General features: G+C 44.9%; 1 protein-coding gene across 1 annotated transcript in view; it reads right to left on the reverse strand.

The window, feature by feature from the left end:
• The window catches only part of LOC125457647 (sodium-dependent organic anion transporter-like), a 62154-nt gene that overhangs the window by 15187 nt on the left and 27422 nt on the right, over positions 1 to 19545 (reverse strand). The window contains exon 3 of the mRNA XM_048542179.1: positions 1833 to 1921. Coding sequence (XP_048398136.1) covers positions 1833 to 1921 — 89 coding nt within the window. The remainder of the gene's footprint in view (positions 1 to 1832; positions 1922 to 19545) is intronic.

The raw sequence follows: 19545 nt of genomic DNA on the forward strand, positions 1-19545 counted from the left end.
TTCTTTTTTCCCTAATGTCATAAGATGTTATCTCCATCAAATCTTTTAGTCATCTTAAACACTACAATTAAATCAACCACATTCTTCCATACTAAAGGAAAGAAGCCCAGTTCAGACAACTTGTCCTCATATTTTAAACCTTCTAGTATCCCCAATATTATTCTGGTAAATCTACAATGCAGTCCTTCAATATTAGATTACCCTTCCAGAAGTACAATGCCCAGAACTAAATGCAACAGTTTAAAAGAGTTGTAGCCCAAGCTTTGCATAGCAATAACATAGCCATTCCTTTTCACTTCAATCTCTCTAAAATAAAAACTAATATTTCATTCGATGATTTTACTACCAGTCTCCTAGTTTGCACTGATTTTTTGTAATTGAATCCCTAAAAGTTTGTGCTCATCTATAGTTCCTGGTTTCTCATAATGTGAAAAGTACTGGGATTTATCATCCCTAGGTAAAAAGTCAATAAGCTCACTTCCCCGCTGTGGACTTAACTTGCTACAGTTACATTACTCACTTAATTACTGCCCTTACATAGTTTTCTGTTCCCATTTCAATCATTACATTAGTTATAGAGTCATAGAGTCATACAACATAGCAACAAACCCTTCAGTCCAACCAGTCCATGCCGAATATAATCCCAAACTAAACTAGTCCCACCCTGCCAGATCCTGGCCCATATCTCTCCCAAACCTTTCCTATTCATTTCCTTGGCAAAATGTCTTTTAAACATTTAAATTGTACCCACATCCACCACTTCCTCAAAAAGTTCATTCTGCAATCAAACCAACCTCCATGTAAAAAATTCGCCCCTCAAGTCTTTTTTAAAATCTCTCTCCTCTCACTTTAAAAATGTGCCCCCGGTCTGGAAATCCCCCATCCCAGGGAAAAGACGCCTACCATCAACCCTATCTATACCCCTCATGCTTTTATAAATTTCTATAAGGCCACCTCTCAACCTCCTACACTCCAGTGAAAAACATCTCAGCCTATCCAGCCCATCTTTATAACTCAGTGATAATGGGAATTGCAGATGCTGGAGAATCCAAGATAACAAAGTGTGGAGCTGGATGAACACAGCAGGCCAAGCTTTTTGTGCTCCTGAGATGCTGCTTGGCCTGCTGTGTTCATCCGGCTCCACACTTTGTCAAGTTTATAACTCAGAGCCTTCCATGCCCAACAACACCCTGGTAAACCTCTTTCGACCCCTCTCCAGCTTAATAATATCCTTCTATTAACCGTAAACAGTACTCAAGAAGATGCCTCACCAATGTCCTGTATAATTTCAACATGATTTCCCAAATCCTATACTCGAAGGACTGAACGATGAAGGCAAGCATGTGATGCCAGAAAATTTGAATATGCAGCTCTCTACTCCATGATCTAAATCACCAGCAAAACATCAAATGCAAGGATATAGTTAGTTCAGTTGACTGAATGACTGGTTTGCGATGCAGAGCGACGCCAATAGTATTTAGCACCCACGCTGACTGAGGCTATTATGAAGGACTCTCCTTAAGCTTCACTCACCTGAGGCGTGCTTAAGCCATCACCAGTTGTCCCTCTTCGATGGGGCTGCAGTGCTATGGCCCAGTAACACTTTTTACTTAAAGACACTTTTCAATGAATGCAGCACGGAAGTATGACTATTTAAAGAATTGGATAAGCTGACAGTGTTAATTCAAACAGTAATATGTGTTTCATTTTGTGTTTAGTTTTGCATATCTTTGGTGTAAGAATTGATATAATAAATATACAATGAATAGTGACCGTTCCATATTTCTGTGGAGAGGGTGTCCATACAGTCAGAAGAAAAAATATTAACTTACCTTCAGAATGAGTTTTGATTGCCTTGGCCACTTCCTTGCCATAAAAATTCCAAGTGATATTGGAATGATCAGAGTAACTAATGAACTACCTGGTTCAGAAACAAAAAGAACATTTTGAAGTTGCTAGTTAACTGGAACTTTTATATTACATTTATTTTAACATTTCATCCTATAAGCTCATGTTCTGTGAGTTGATTATATATTTTCTTCCATTTTTTTCTTAGCTGTTTCATACCCATCACCTATTTCTAAATACAAATTTTAAAAAGTTTTTGCATATCTTATCTAATTCAGCAATGCTGGGTGTTTTTTGGAATTCTATTTATGCACTCAATTTCTTAATTTACTCCAACAGGATCTGACAGAACTGAAAAAAAATCTATATCTGACAGTTTCCCCACAGTTTCTGTTGAAGTTACAGAAACATTCATTTGACTTCTAAAGTGCAGTACCACCAGGTAGAAGTTTGAGTGTTCCTATTTTTATGAAAGCACAGATTAAAGGTCAAAGACGTCACAGCTTCAATAGGTGTGTCTCAAAATTGATGATTTATCTGCCAACTTCATGCAGAAGTGATTTAAAGACAGAAAGAATTGCATTTACGTCGCACCTTTCATGCACAACTGGACATCTCAAAATGCTCTACACCCAGTTAAATATTTTCATACCTTCCCCTCACTTCCTTCCATGTAACAATTCCTATTTGGAGTGTTAGTTGCTAGGGTTTCAATTTAAATTTACAGTTTCTGAGTGTAATGCCACAGATGCAAGGGGAAAAGGCACTGCATACTCTCATTGCTCATGAACAGCAGTATTTTTTAATGGATGTGATATGCTTTATGAACTGGTCCCATTGGTTTTGGAAAGAATGGGGGATTGCAACATGGAGAGAAAGGCATACTCAATGTTGAGATTTCATGGGAAGTGGAAGACAATGGAGATTGGAGGTAGGAGGAAGCAGAGACAGAAGTTGGAAAATGGATACCCATAGATCAATATTTTCTGCAGAGCAGAGAGCATCAGGTACCATGAAAGGAGCAGGCAATACACTACTGAGCTGAAAAGAACCTGAAAACATCTTGGACAACATGCAGACTTAAGGGATTTTATGTGTAGTTTTAGGATATCAGTAGATCATTGGGTCATTACAATTTACATATCGGAGATTGTGCATTGCAACTATAATTAAAAATTATGTGGTATTTACTACCAATTCCCCTGCTCTTTGAATGACCATAAGACCATAAGACATAGGAGTGGAAGTAAGGCCATTCGGCCCATCAAGTCCACTCTGCCATTTAATCATAGCTGATGGGCATTTCAACTCCATTTCCCTGCACTCTCCCCGTAGCCCTTAATTCATTGTGAGATCAAGAATATATCAATCTCTGCCTTGAAGACATTTAATGTCCTGGCCTCCACTGCACTCCGTGGCAATGAATTTCACAAACCCAACACTATCTGGCTGAAGAAATGTCTCCTCATTTCCGTTTTAAATTTACCCCCTCTAATTCTAAGGCTGTGCCCACGGGTCCTCGTCTCCCCGCCTAATGGAAACAACTTCCCAGCGTCCACCCCTTCTAAGCCATACATTAGCCCAAAATTGGACACAGTATTCTAAGTGGGGCTTAACTAGTGCTTTATAAAGTCTCAGAAGCACATCACTGCTTTTATATTTCAACCCTCTTGAGATAAACGACAACATTACATTCGTTTTCTTAATCACGGACTCTACCTGCAAGTTAACCTTTAGAGAATCCTGGACCAACACTCCCAGATCCCTTTGTACTTCAGTTTTATGAATTTTCTCACTGTTTAGAAAATAGTTCATGCATGTACTCTTTTTTCCAAAGTGCAAAACCTCACATTTGCTCATGTTGAATTTCATCAGCCATTTCCTGGACCACTCTCCCAAACTGTCTAAATCTTTCTGCAGCCTCTCCACCTCCTCAGTACTACCTGCTTATCCACCTATCTTCGTATCATCAGCAAACTTCGCCAGAATGCCCCCAGTCCCTTCATCCAGATCATTAATATAAGGTGAACAGCTGCGGCCCCAACACTGACACCTGCGGGACACCACTTGTCACCGGTTGCCATTCCAAAAAAGAGCCCTTTATCCCAACTCTCTGCCTTCTGTCAGACAGCCAATCCTCAATGCAAGTCAGTAGCTCACCTTGAGCACCATGGGCCCTCACCTTACTCAGCAGCCTCCCGTGAGGCACCTTATCAAAGGCCTTTTGGAAGTCTAGGCAGATAACATCCACTGGGTTTCCCTGGTCTAACCTACTTGTTACCTCTTCAAAGAATTCTAACAGGTTTGTCAGGCACGACCTCCCCTTATTAAATCCATGCTGACTTGTTCTAATCTGACCCTGCGCTTCCAGGAATTTAGAAATCTCATGCTTAACAATGGATTCTAGAATTTTACCAACAACCGAGGTTAGGCTAATCGACCTATAATTTTCCATCTTTTGTCTTGATCCTTTCTTAAACAAGGGGGTTACAATGACGATTTTCCAATCATCTGGGACTTTCCCTGACTCCAGTGACTTTTGAAAGATCACAACCAAAGCCTCCGCTATTTCCTCAGCCACCTCCCTCAGAACTCTAGGATGTAGCCCATCGGGGCCTGGAAATTTATCAATTTTTAGACCTTTTAGCTTTTCTAGCACTTTCTATTTTGTAATGCCTACCATACTCAACTCTGCCCCTTGACTCTCCTTAATTGTTGGGGTACTACTCGTGTCCTCCACTGTGAAGTCTGACGCAAAATACTTACTAAATTCTTCAGCTATTCCCTTTTTTGAGTGCGAGCAGCAGCGGAGGCAAGACGGACCCGGAAGACTGCAGCTAAGGTAAAGCAGTTTATTTTTAAAATTACTTACCGGTAGCGGGCAGCGGTGTTTTTTTTTCCTCTTTCAGAGAAGGAGCGGGAGCATCAGAGGAAGTGACGAGGACCAGAGGGGCAGCCGGGAAGGAAAGCAGTGAGTATAAATACTCACCCTTCGACGCCAACGGCCTTTTTGAGTGCGAGCAGCAGCGGAGGCAAGACGGACCCGGAAGACTGCAGCTAAGGTAAAGCAGTTTATTTTTAAAATTACTTACCGGTAGCGGGCAGCGGTGTTTTTTTTTCCTCTTTCAGAGAAGGAGCGGGAGCATCAGAGGAAGTGACGAGGACCAGAGGGGCAGCCGGGAAGGAAAGCAGTGAGTATAAATACTCACCCTTCGACGCCAACGGCCTTTTTGAGTGCGAGCAGCAGCGGAGGCAAGACGGACCCGGAAGACTGCAGCTAAGGTAAAGCAGTTTATTTTTAAAATTACTTACCGGTAGCGGGCAGCGGTGTTTTTTTTTCCTCTTTCAGAGAAGGAGCGGGAGCATCAGAGGAAGTGACGAGGACCAGAGGGGCAGCCGGGAAGGAAAGCAGTGACCATATATATCAGCAAGGCGGCTTAACCTGAGACTCTACAACTGTAGTGTCTCCCACCCGCCCTCCTCCTCTAACCTAGTTAATAAGGTAAGGTTCATTCTAAACTTTCTCTATTGAACATAAGTTTGTTATTAATTTGTTATTATTACTTGAAGTGAGCTTTCTGCTTTAGTATTGAGTGGGTGTTCAGATAAGTGGGGTATGGATGCTAGGGCAGTTGCTTGCTCCTCCTGCAAAATGTGGCAGTTGGGAGATGTGGCACACGTCTCCGCTGGCTACATCTGCGGGAAGTGCACCCAGCTACAGCTCCTTGAAAACCGTGTTAGGGAAATGGAGCTGGAGCTGGATGAACTACGGATCATTCGGGAGGCAGAGGGGGTAATTGAGAGGAGTTATCGGGAGTTGGTCACTCCTAAGGCTCAGGACGAGGATAGATGGGTTACAGTTAGGGGGAGGAAAGGGGACAGACAGACAGTGCAGAGATCCCCTGTGGGCATTCCCCTCAGCAATAAGTATACCGTTTTGGATACTGCTGGGGGGGTTGACCTACCAGAGGAAAGCCATAGTAGTCAGTTCTCTGGCACTGAGCCTGACACTGTGGCAAAGAAGGGAAGGGGGCAGAATAGAAAAGTACTCGTGGTAGGGGACTCGATAGTTAGGGGAATCGACAGGAGATTTTGTGGGCAAGATCGGGATTCCCGGAAGGTATGTTGCCTCCCTGGTGCCAGGGTCCGGGACGTCTCCGATCGGGTGTATAAAGTTCTGAAAGGGGAGGGTGAACAGCCAGAAATCGTGTTACATATTGGCACAAATGATATAGCCAGAAATAGGTTTGAGGATATAAAAAGTGATTTCAGGGAGTTAGGATGGAAGCTGCAGAGCAGGACGAACAGAGTAGTGTTCTCTGGTTTACTACCGGTGCCACGAGATAGCGAGGTGAGGAACAGGGAGCGGGCGCAGCTGAACACGTGGCTACGCAGCTGGTGTAGGAGGGAGGGTTTCAGATATGTTGATAATTGGGATGCCTTCTGGGGAAGGTGGGACCTGTACAAGAAGGACGGGTTGCATCTGAACTGGAAGGGGACCAATGTCCTGGGTGGAAGGTTTGCTCGAGTAGTTCGAGAGGGTTTAAACTAGTATGGCAGGGGGGTGGGAACCTGAGCTGTATACCAGAGGTGAGCGTTGATGCAGGTGAGGCAGTAGCAAGAGGTAGACCAGCTAGTGGGAAGGATTTTCCTGGGAAGGAACCAAGGGATCGGTTAAAGTGTGTTTGCTTTAATGCAAGGAGTATCAGGAATAAAAGTGATGAACTTAGAGCATGGATCAGTACCTGGTGCTATGATGTTGTGGCCATAACAGAGACATGGGTTTCTCATGGGCTGGAATGGTTGCTGGATATTCCAGGGTTTAGAACATTTAAAAAGAATAGGGAGGGGGGGAAAAAGAGGAGGGGGTGTAGCACTACTAATCAGAGAGGGTATCACAGCTACAGAAGCTTCCATTGTCGAGGAAGATCTGCCTACTGAGTCAGTATGGGTGGAAATTAGGAACAGCAAGGGAGTAGTCACCTCGTTAGGGGTTTACTACAGGCCCCCCAATAGCAGCAGGGAGATTGTAGAAAGCATAGGTCGACAGATTTTGGAAAAGTGTGGACGCAGTAGGGTTGTTGTAATGGGTGACTTTAACTTTCCTAATATTGATTGGAACCTCCTTCGAGCAGAAGATTTGAATGGAGCTGTTTTTGTAAGGTGTGTTCAGGAGGGTTTCCTAACGCAGTACGTTGACAGGCCGACGAGGGGAGAGGCCATTCTAGACTTGGTGCTCGGAAACGAGCCGGGGCAGGTATCAGATCTTGTGGTGGGAGAGCATTTTGGTGATAGTGACCATAACACTCTCTCATTCTACATAGCTATGGAGAAGGAGAGGATTAGGCAGAATGGGAGGATATTTAATTGGGGAAGAGGAAACTATGATGCGATTAGACACGAGTTAGGAAGCATGGACTGGGAGCAGTTGTTCCATGGTAAGGGAACTATAGACATGTGGAGATGGTTTAAGGAACAGTTGTTGGGAGTGATGAGTAAATATGTCCCTCTGAGACAGGCAAGACGGGGTAAGATAAAGGAACCTTGGATGACGAGAGCGGTGGAGCTTCTAGTGAAAAGGAAGAAGGTAGCTTACATAAGGTGGAGGAAGCTAGGGTCAAGTTCAGCTAGAGAGGATTACATGCAGGCAAGGAAGGAGCTCAAAAATGGTCTGAGGAGAGCCAGGAGGGGGCACGAGAAAGGCTTGGCAGAAGGAATCCGGGAAAACACAAAGGCATTTTACACTTACGTGAGGAATAAGAGAATGGTCAAAGAAAGAGTAGGGCCGATCAGGGATAGCATAGGGAACTTGTGTGTGGAGCCTGAGGAAGTAGGGGAAGCCCTAAATGAGTTTTTTGCTTCTGTCTTTACGAAAGAAACGACCTGTGTAGTGAATGAAACCTTTGAAGAGCAGGTGTGCATGCTGGAATGGATAGAGATAGAGGAAGCTGATGTACTGAAAATTTTGTCAAACATTAAGATTGACAAGTCGCCAGGCCCGGATCAGATTTGTCCTCGGCTGCTTTGGGAAGCGAGAAATGCAATTGCTTCGCCACTTGCGAAGATCTTTGCATCCTCGCTCTCCACTGGAGTCGTACCTGAGGACTGGAGAGAGGCAAATGTAATTCCTCTCTTCAAGAAAGGAAATAGGGAAATCCCCGGCAATTATAGACCGGTAAGTCTCACGTCTGTCGTCTGCAAGGTGTTAGAAAGGATTCTGAGGGATAAGATTTATGACCATCTGGAAGAGCATGGCTTGATCAAATACAGTCAACACGGCTTTGTGAGGGGTAGGTCATGCCTTACAAACCTTATCGAGTTTTTTGAGGATGTGACTAGTAAGGTTGATGAGGGTCAAGCTGTGGATGTGGTGTATATGGACTTCAGTAAGGCATTTGATAAGGTTCCCCATGGAAGGCTCATTCAGAAGGTCAGGAGGAATGGGATACAGGGGAACTTAGCTGCTTGGATACAGAATTGGCTGGCCAACAGAAGACAGCGAGTGGTAGTAGAAGGAAAATATTCTGCCTGGAAGTCAGTGGTGAGTGGGGTTCCACAGGGCTCTGTCCTTGGGCCTCTACTGTTTGTAATTTTTATTAATGACTTGGACGAGGGAATTGAAGGATGGGTCAGCAAGTTTGCAGACGACACAAAGGTCAGAGGTGTCGTTGACAGTGTAGAGGGCTGTTGTAGGCTGCAGCGGGACATTGACAGGATGCAGAGATGGGCTGAGAGGTGGCAGATGGAGTTCAACCTGGATAAATGCGAGGTGATGCATTTTGGAAGGTCGAATTTGAAAGCTGAGTACAGGATTAAGGATAGGATTCTTGGCAGCGTGGAGGAACAGAGGGATCTTGGTGTGCAGATACATAGATCCCTTAAAATGGCCACCCAAGTGGACAGGGTTGTTAAGAAAGCATATGGTGTTTTGGCTTTCATTAACAGGGGGATTGAGTTTAAGAGTCGTGAGATCTTGTTGCAGCTCTATAAAACTTTGGTTAGACCGCACTTGGAATACTGCGTCCAGTTCTGGGCGCCCTATTATAGGAAAGATGTGGATGCTTTGGAGAGGGTTCAGAGGAGGTTTACCAGGATGCTGCCTGGACTGGAGGGCTTATCTTATGAAGAGAGGTTGACTGAGCTCGGTCTCTTTTCATTGGAGAAAAGGAGGAGGAGAGGGGACCTAATTGAGGTATACAAGATAATGAGAGGCATAGATAGAGTCGATAGCCAGAGACTATTTCCCAGGGCAGAAATGGCTAGCACGAGGGGTCATAGTTTTAAGCTGGTTGGTGGAAAGTATAGAGGGGATGTCAGAGGCAGGTTCTTTACGCAGAGAGTTGTGAGAGCATGGAATGCGTTGCCAGCAGCAGTTGTGGAAGCAAGGTCATTGGGGTCATTTAAGAGACTGCTGGACATGCATATGGTCACAGAAATTTGAGGGTGCATCCATGAGGATCAATGGTCGGCACAACATTGTGGGCTGAAGGGCCTGTTCTGTGCTGTACTGTTCTATGTTCTATGTTCTATGTTCTATTATCTCCCATCACTAGCCTTCCAGCATCAATTTGGAACAGGACAATGTCTACATTTGCCTCTCGCTTGTTTCTTACGTATTGAAAGAAGCTTTTACTATCATTTCTAATATTACTGGCTAGCCTACCTTCACATTCAATCCTCTGCTTCCTTATTTCTCTCTTTGTTATCCTTTGTTTGTTTTTGTAGCCTTCCCAATCTTCTGATTTCTCAGTGCTCTTGGCCACTTTACAGGCTGCCTCTTTTTCTTTGATACATTTCCTGACTTCCTTTGTCAGCCATGGCTGTCTAATCCCACCCCGGATAATCTTTCTTTTCTTTGGGATGAACCTAAATACTGTGTCCTCAATTACACCCAGAAACTCCTGCCATTGTTGCTCTACTGTTTTCCCTGCTAGGCTCTACTTCCAGTCGATAGCTATTAATGAGTAGCTATTAATGATTGATGGAACACAACTTGTGACTTCCACACTTCAAATTAATTCCCCATCTTCTATTTCCATCTTCTCCATCTTCAGTTTCCTCTCTCAATCTGATTGCAGTTGGTGTCCTGATTCCTGGTACTCCACACTCAACTGTTGGCTGGTGCAAAATGAACAAAAACTAGTAAAACTTGAAAATGGTATATACTCTTCCAAATTGTTTTGTATGTCTCAAAATAGTGTTCCAGTGTGACCAGTGTATTGATTTCTAAGTAGTACCATTTCTTCTTCTTCCCTCTGAAAAGCACTAAAATTCAAGGCCCGAGCAACAGTAAGATAAATATGGTAATATTTCCAGATATCATATCAAACAGCATGATCAGGTAAACATTAGATGATCAGGTGTCAAGTAGTCAGAGGTCATGTTGCCAACCCTTGCAGGAGAATCAGGTCATAGTCTCTAGAACTGGCTTGTCAGGCCCAAGATATACCTGGTGGTGTTATAATCCCTTCAAAGACAGATTCAAATTTGCTGTCAGTAACTTGAAGGAACTATGCAACAAGGTATCAAATTTTAGGACTTTTACTATAACAAACAAACAGAAAGCAATAAAAAACAGAATTTGCTGGAAAAGCTCACAGGTCTGGCAGCATCTGTGGAGAGAAATCAGAGTTAACATTTTGAATTGAGTGACCCTTCCAGAGAATGCAATATATTCCTGAAAGCAATGTTGTCCGAACACCATTTTGGTAGACAACCTACACTTAAACTACTGAAAAGACTCCCATTTAGTTTTTAAAGTAACCAAAATATCCATTTATGGTTACACATTATTATGTTCCCAAAGTAATCATTCTTTTCTCCCAGAACCAGTTCAAAGTGATTTGTAGCTGCCAACAATTTAATCTCTTCATTTCCTTTCCAAATTGGATAACTTTAATCCCTAAACTGGCTTTTCAAGTTAGGGCTTGAAAATTCTCAAACTCTTACATAAATGTATGTGAATCTTCTGGTCATATTTAAATCTTCACAAATTCAGACTCTTCAATCCAGTGTGAGATCTCACTTAAATTTTTGCACAGTAACCGACAGAGAATTGGTGCCTCCATCAATCAGCTTGCTCTGTCTCTGTTTAAGATGTTAAATGATAATTTTAAAAAAACACCCATAAACCAATCCTACAACGGTTTCCTATGGACTATCCTCTTGCAAAGACCACAACTATGGTCATCATCATTGACAGTCCCTCCCAGATGATGATGACTCTTCTACTCTCAGGTAGCTGTACAGACTGATGTGGCTACCACAGGCTCTGTTACACTTGGGGCAGAAGGTAGTTGCAGGGAGGGGTGGGTGGGGCATTAGTATGGCAGTGAGCTCCTTTCACCGTTTTTGCTTGGTTTCCACTTTTTCTTGATTCCAGGTGGTCGAGGTGGTCAATGCCTTCCTGAATGCTGTCCCTTCTCCGCCACTCTGGACAGCCTTGGACCAGTGATTCCCAGGTATCTGTAGGAATGCCACAATTTGCCAGTGAGGCCTTGACAGTATTCCTGAAGGACTTCCTCTGTCCACTTGATACTGCTCCACTGCCTTGAGGTGTCTGCTGTGGACAGTCCATGCCTCAGAGGCAAATTGAAGGGTAGGAACCACCACAGTTTTGTATACCATGATCTGGGCTTCAGATCTGATGTTAATGTTTATCACAAAGGCCTTGTTTTAAGGTATAAATGCTAATTAGGCTATCCATTAAATTCTCAACTTCATTCCATCTAAAAACCAAATTTAAAGTTTAAAGTACAACCATTCATAAAACCTGATATTCCCAACACCTTCTGGAGTTCTGAAGACGAACAGTCGATTAACAATCACAAGGATTGGTCATTGTTCACGGGCATGAGCATCTTGCCTATCTTCTCAGTAGAATAATCTGGTTAACTCTTTAGATCTTTAAAAATGAAACCACCCAGGCTTGTTGCCAGCAGAATTTAGTACAGGTAACACGTCCCCCTTTATTCCTCTGTTTCAGCCTAAATTGAAGACCCAGTCCCAAAACAATTCAATAAAACGTTGCATTTATTCCAGTATTCAACCCCATTAATCTTTGCAATTGTACCAGTGTGACACAAGCTGCCAGGCAATGAATAGGAAATGTGGTAATGGCCACACAGCCCATCAGATTAGTGAAGGCAGATTAGTGCTTCCTGGTGAAGGAATTAGAGGCTAGCTGGGAGACGGCGGAGGCCATTTCAATGAGTACGAACAGTCAAGGTGAAGAGAAGCAGATGGCATCAGTACACAACTCTTTTAAATTTGGATTGGAGAACGAACATCATGTTCAGTAAACTTTGCCTTTGTTTTTATAAGGGCCAGATGTTGGATTTGCAATAGGATTTGAATTACTGAAGAAAATTTTTGGACCATGTTCCAATTCTCTGGAGATAATTTACATGAAAAAATTTGTTTACTGAAAACAAAATTCTCAAATTTATCGAATCACATTTTAATAATAGTTTTTGTGTTTATAACACATGGAAGCAGTACAGAATGTTTAAAATTATTTAATTCTCAGGGAAGTGATTCCAAAATGGTTACGTAACATTCCGTGTCAGGAATTTCAGCCAGAAAATAAACCTGAAGCTTGGAGTAGGTGGGCACAGTTGAATATGTACTTGTTAACTATTATTATTTTATTAACTTTTATTCATTTTTTTATATCGCAATAACTCCAAATGTGAAAAAGACAGATGAAGTGTACCTATCCCCTGTTTCATATGGTGTACCTGTGTAGTAAAATCATCCAATATTTCTGAATCCAGTTATAACATACAAGGAGGCTATTTGGCCCATCATATCACTGATAGCTCTTTCCTTTATTCATTCACTGGATGAGGTGTCACTGGCTAGGCAACATTTTTGCCCAGAAAGCAGTTAAGAGTCAACCACATTGCTGTGAGTCTGAAGCCACATATAGGCCAGACCAGGTAAGGATGGCAGTTTCCTCCCCAAAGGACATTAGTGAACCAATAATCAACAATCGACGCAGTCATCATTCGGCTCTTAATTCCAGATATTTATCAAATTCAAATTCCAGCATCTGCCATGGTGGGATTTGAACCTGGGTCCCTAGAACATTATCTGGGTCTCTGGATTAACATTCCAGCAATAGTGCCACAAGGCCATCACCATCACCATCACCTTCTTTGAAAGAGCACTCCAATCCTCCCTTTCCCTAAACCCTTATATTTGCTCCTGTCAGAGTATAAATCTAATTCCCTTTGCAAATTACTATTAAGTCTGCTTCACATGCAGGCAATTCATTCCAAGTCATAAACATAAACTTAAAATCTGCTTATGTTGCTTCCTTGTCCTTATGTGAATATCTATTGGTTATGCCAACCCAAACTTCTCTCATTGGAACAGCTCCTCCATATGTATTCTGTTGCCACCATTCATAATTATGAGAGGTTGTATTTAATTTCCACGGACCTTGTGCAAACCCACCTTCCCCAGTATCTCCCTGTAATTGAAATCCCTCATCCATAGTGCCATTCTAAATATTCTCCATACTCTGTCCAAGGCTTTGACATCTGCCCTAAAGTGCACTGCCAAGATTTGGACTCAATATTCCAGCTGAGATCTAACTGATGATTTCTAAAGATTTGGAAAAGCCTGCACTTGTGCAATGTGCCTATTTCTAAAGCTCATGATCCATTTACTTTCTCAAAAGTTACTGAACTGGTCCATCTGGCAACATATACCCATTAATGGTTTTAATTTGGCCCAGGTAGAGCAGCAGATAGAAACATAATGACATAGGAAATTGGAGCAGGAGCAGGCCATTCAGCCCTTTAACCCTGCTGCACCACTGAATATTATGATATTGGTTGATCATCCAACTACTTTTATAGAATCATAGAATCTTACATCACAGATGGAGGCAAATCAGCCCACCATGTCTATTCCAGCTCCCAAATCAGTTACCCAATTAGTCCCATTTTGCAGCCATATTTCAGAAGGCCTCTAAATTCATCAATTTCAGTTCTGTTTTGAAACCTCCTATGTGATCCACCTCCTGTACTCTTCAGAGACAGGGCATTCCAAACCTTAACAACTCTTTGAGGAAAAAGATTTTTCTTCATCTTATTCCTAGCTCTCAGGCTGACAATCTTGAAATTGTGATCCCTAGCTTGAAATTGTGATCCCTAGCTTGAAATTGTGATCCCCAGTCACTGACACACTAACAAATGGAAACAGAATATCCTTCTTTACCCTGTTAAAATTGTTCATAATATTGAATACCTCAATAAGGTCACCTCTCAATCTTCTCTGCTCCAAGGAGAGTATGCACAATTTCTCGAATCATTGCTTGCATCTAAAATCCCTGATTCTCCTCATACGCTCTGATCCCTTTAACCCTAAAAATGATATGTGATTCCTTTACAAAAATATTCAATGTCTTGGTCTCAATTGCTTTCCATGGCAGAGAATTTCACAGGTTCATCACTCTCTGGATTGAAGAAATTTCCTAGTCATCTCAGGCCTACATGGCCTACCTCATATCTTTAGTTGTGATCCCTGATTCTGGACTCTGTGATCATCAGGAAAACTTCCCTGAATTAACCTTCCCCAGCCCTGTTAGAACATCTTAGGTTACTATGAGACACTTGTAAGAGTGACCGCTGTAAAGGCAGTTAGAGGCTTTACTTTGCTGTGGGCAAAGTAAATCAACACTTAAGAAATTTATTCAAGCAAACAAGGGTGTAGATTCCAGGGGAGGGGTCCAACACTCACTCAGGAGTTTGAACTCTCTCCAAATACAATGTTAAGAAAGTATTTCTTTTATACAAACAGGCTGTGCAGCCCAGAAACTATCGTACTGCTGGCTATTGTCCACTGAAAGCTTTATCGAAAATAAACATGCAGTTACTCATTGTGTCTAGCCCTGACCCCTCACCACTAAATTCTGCAGAACTAGTTTGCTCCCCAACTGAAAAATCCTGTGGCCTGTTCTCTTGGGGATATCTTCACACTAGCTGCCTGTCTCTGCAACAGCACGCAAGTGCTCTTTCAATCCTTACTTTTAAGCCTTACTTATATATTTGTCTCTTACTACAGACACATGAGAAAACTATACTTCCATGGGGAATCTACACTTATACACTCCTTCCCCTTCAACACCCCTGATTCTTCTCAACTGCAGTGAAACCTAACCTATCCAGTCTCTGGCTAGAGAGTATGAAAAGGCTCAGGAATATAACTTTAGGCACAGCAGATGAGAGGGCAACTATGAGATGAGGTACAGTCAATGCAGGACTGAGGGTATTGTATTTAAATGCATGCAGTTTCCAAAACAAGTTGAATGAGATTGCAGCACAGATTGAAATTGATGGGTGCAATGTTGTGGGTATCACATACGTCCTGATGGGGCTTATGTATCAGTCTCCAAGCAATTGTCAGGTTGTGGTAAAGAAAATAAATCAGGCATATAAGAAAAGCACTATTACCACAACCATGGGGTACTTCAATATGCAGGTGGACTGGGAAAATCATGATAGTAGCAGATCCCGAGAAAAGGAATTCATGGAACGTCTCTGAGATAGTTTTTGAAGGAGCTTGTGGTAGAGCACACTAGGGAACAGGCAATTCTGGATTCAGTGATGTGCAATGGAGCAGGCTTCAGGTGAATGAACCACTAGGGGGCAGTGACCAAACAATCCACCTATCTTCTTTACTCTCCATCTTCGGTCCGCCTCCCCCTCTCTCCCTATTTATTCCAGTTCCCTCCCCCCATCCCCCTCTCTGATGAAGGGTCCAGGCCCGAAACGTCAGCTTTTGTGCTCCTGAGATGCTGCTTGGCCTGCTGTGTTCATCCAGCCTCACATTTTATTATAATGGAATTCACCCTGCAGTTTGACAGGAGAGGCTGAAATTAGATGTGATGATATGACAGTTAAGTAAAAATAACAACTATGATAATGAGGAAGGAGCTGCCCAGAGTTGATTGGAAGGAGAGCCTAGCAAGAAGGACAGTGGAGCAGCCAAGGCAAGAGTTTCTAGGGGTAATTCGGGTGGTACAGCAGAAATTCATCCCAAGAAAGAAGAAACATACCAAAGGAGGATGAGGCAACAATAGCTGACAAAGGTGGTCACGGGCGATATAAAAACAAAAGAAAAAGCATAGACATTTAGAGAGGCAAAAATTTGTTAGGGATAGTCAGTGTGGTTTTGTGTGTCAAAAATCATGACTCACAAACTTGATTGAGATTTTTGAGGAAGTTACCAAAAAAGATTGATGAGGGCAAAGCACTAAGCGTTGTTCACATGAACTTCAGTAAAGCTTTCAACAAGGTTCCAAATGGTAGACTAATTCTGGATGCGAGTTTGCTCGCTGAGCTGGAAGGTTCGTTTTCAGACATATCGTCACTTTATTTTATTTGAAAAAATATGCTTTATTCATAAGATGTACAAAAAATAAAACATATTTATACACCTACCCAGTCATGCAAGCCACTCCGGGTTACCCAGGAGATACATACAATCAACTAAAAGATAAAAAACAAACAAAGAAGAAAAAAAAACAAAGCAAAGAAAATACCCCGGCAGTCATCTCCCCGCACAGTCCCCGTTGGCCCCCTGACCAGTTGGGGAAGGCGCCAGCTGGGCCCAGTTACCAAATAGGGCCCTTTTTTCTGTTCTGGACGAGGCGTTTCATACCGTGGTCTTTCCCCACCGCGCCTTGGCGGCAGCTGCCCCAAGCTTTAGTGCGTCCCTCAGCACGTAGTCCTAGACCTTGGAGTGCACCAGTCTGCAACACTCGGTCGGGGTCAGTTCTTTCAGCTGGCAGACCAGCAAGCTGCGGGCAGACCAAAGAGCGTCTTTCACCGCATTGATGGTCCTCCAGGCACAGTTGATGTTGGTCTCGGTGTGCGTCCCTGAAACAGCCCATAGAGCACGGAGTCTTGCGTCACGGAGCTGCTCGGGACAAACCTCGACAAATACCACTGCATCTCCCACCAGACTTCCTGCGCATAGGCACACTCCAGAAGGAGGTGATCGACAGTCTCGTCCCCCCCGCAGCCACCTCGAGGGCAGCGTGCGGTGGCGCAGAGATTCCGGGCATGCATAAAGGATCTCACTGGCAGAGCCCCTCTCACCGCCAGCCAAGCAATGTCCTTGTGCTTGTTTGAAAGTTCTGGCGATGAGGCATTCTGCCAAACGACTTTGGCAGTCTGCGTGGGGAACCACACTACGGGATCCACCCTCTCCATTTCCCAAAGGGTTCCAAGGATACTACGTGCTGACCACTGCCTGATGGCCTTGTGGTCAAAGGTGTTTCCTTTCAAAAATTTCTCCACGAAGGACAGGTGGTACAGAACAGCCCAACTACTTGGAGCGTTCCGCGGCAACGAGGCCAGGCCCATCCTTTGCAACACCGGGGACAGGTAGAACCTCAGTAAGGAGTGACACTTGGTGTTTGCATACTGAGGATCTAACCACAGCTTGATGCAGCCGCACGCAAAGGTAGCTGTCAGGGCGAGGGTGGCGCTCGGTACGCCCTTTCCCCCATTTTCCAGGTCTTTGTACATGGTGTCCCTGCGGACCCGGTCCATCCTCGACCCCCAAATGAAGTGGAAGATGGCCCGGGTGACTGCAGCGGCGCAGGTCCAGGGAATAGGCCAGGCCTGCGCCACATACAACAGTACCGAAAGCCCCTCGCACCTGACAACCAGGTTCTTACCCGCGATGGAGAGGGACCAGAGCGTCCACCTGCCCAGCTTCTGCTTCAATTTGGTGATACATTCCTCCCAAGTCTTAGTGCACGCTCCAGCTCCACCAAACCAAACACCCAGCACCTTCAGGTAGTCTGGTGACGGTGAAGGGGATGAAGGAGCGGTCGTTCAAGTTCCCGAAGAACATGACCTTGCTCTTACCCCTATTGACTTTGGCACCCGAGGCCAGTTCAAACTGGTCGCAGATGTCCAATAGTCTACTCACCGACCGACGATCGGTGCAGAAGACGGCGACATCGTCCATGTACAGGGAGGTCTTGACCTGAAGGCCTCCGCTGCCTGGGATAGTCACGCCCTTCAGGCTCACGTCCTTCCTGATGGAGGCGGTGAAGGGCTCCACACAGCACACGAACAAGGCAGGAGAGAGCGGGCAGCCCTGCCTGACTCCAGATCTAACAGGAAAACTGTCCGATTCCCACCCGTTGATCGAGACTGTGTTAACGATGTTGGCGTAGAGCAGCCGGATCCGATTGCGGATGCCCTCCCCGAACCCCAATTTGGAGAGGACATCCCTCATGTAAGCATGAGAGACCCTGTCGAAGGCCTTCTCCTGGTCCAGGCTGACGAGGCAGGTGTCCACCCGCCTGTCCTGTACGTCGGCGATCGTATCCCTGATGAGCGCGAGGCTCTCAGCGATTTTCCTGCCCTGCACAGCACAGGTTTGGTCAGGGTGAATCACCGACTCCAGGACAGACCCGGCCCGGTTGGCTATGACCTTGGCCAGGATTTTGTAGTCCACGTTCAATAGTGAGAAGGGACACCAATTCTTAATTTCCAAATCCTGCGGGGCTGGGCCCTCCTGCACGACCTGGCCTTCCTGCACATCTGTTGACCCCAGAGAATATCGAGGAGCTTAAGAGGGAGAACGCTGGTTGGAGAACCGTGAAACCCCTCTTTGAGTCTCCGGGCGACTGGTGGGAGACGGTGAAGGAGAACATTAAGAGGTTCTTTGTCCTCAAGGGTGTTCGGAAGGCGAGAGAGAGGCGGGGAAAGCTGTCGCGACTCCAGAAAAGGGAGAACCTGCTCCTTCTGCAGTTGATGGGGGTCGATGTCACGGAGGACCTCCGCAAGGTGAGGGGCCAGCAAGCCTCGCTCTTCGCCACAGAGGCCTCCAGGATAATCTTCCGGTCCAGGGTCCGCTCCGTGGAGGAGGACGAGACGAGCTCGCATTTCTAATTTCAGAAGGTGCACAAAGAGAGCTCTGTGCTTAGCCAGCTGAAGGAGGACGAAGGTTCGGTGATGCCGTCTCGGCACGACATTTTGAGGATCAGCAGATCCTTCTATGCCGGACTGTACGATACGAAATCCACGGACAGCACGGCCTCAGAGTCGTTCCTGTCGTCTATCACGGAGGTCTTAGACGACGGCACAAGGGAGTGGCTGGACCGGCCGATATCCCTGGACGAGCTGGCCAGAGCCCTCAAGTCCTTGCAGAGGAATAGGACTCCCGGAAGCAACGGCTTACCGGTCAAGCTGTATACCGCTCTGTGGGACCTGGTTGGCCAGGACCTGCTGGAGGTGTACGATAGTGCGCTTCGGGCAGGGGAAATGTGCAAGTCCATGAGGAAGGGCATCATCACCCTCATTTACAAGAGCAATGGGGAGAGGGAAGAAATTAAGAATTGGCGTCCCTTCTCACTATTGAACGTGGACTACAAAATCCTGGCCAAGGTCATAGCCAACCGGGTCGGGTCTGTCCTGGAGTCGGTGATTCACCCTGACCAAACCTGTGCTGTGCCGGGCAGGAAGATCGCTGAGAGCCTCGCGCTCATCAGGGATACGATTGCCTACGTACAGGACAGGCGGGTGGACACCTGCCTCGTCAGCCTGGACCAGGAGAAGGCCTTCGACAGGGTCTCTCACGCTTACATGAGGGACGTCCTCTCCAAATTGGGGTTCGGGGAGGGCATCCGCAATTGGATCCGGCTGCTCTACGCCAACATCGTTA

The sequence above is a fragment of the Stegostoma tigrinum genome, chromosome 1, assembly GCF_030684315.1.
Source record: "Stegostoma tigrinum isolate sSteTig4 chromosome 1, sSteTig4.hap1, whole genome shotgun sequence".
Classification (NCBI taxonomy): Eukaryota; Metazoa; Chordata; class Chondrichthyes; order Orectolobiformes; family Stegostomatidae; genus Stegostoma; species Stegostoma tigrinum.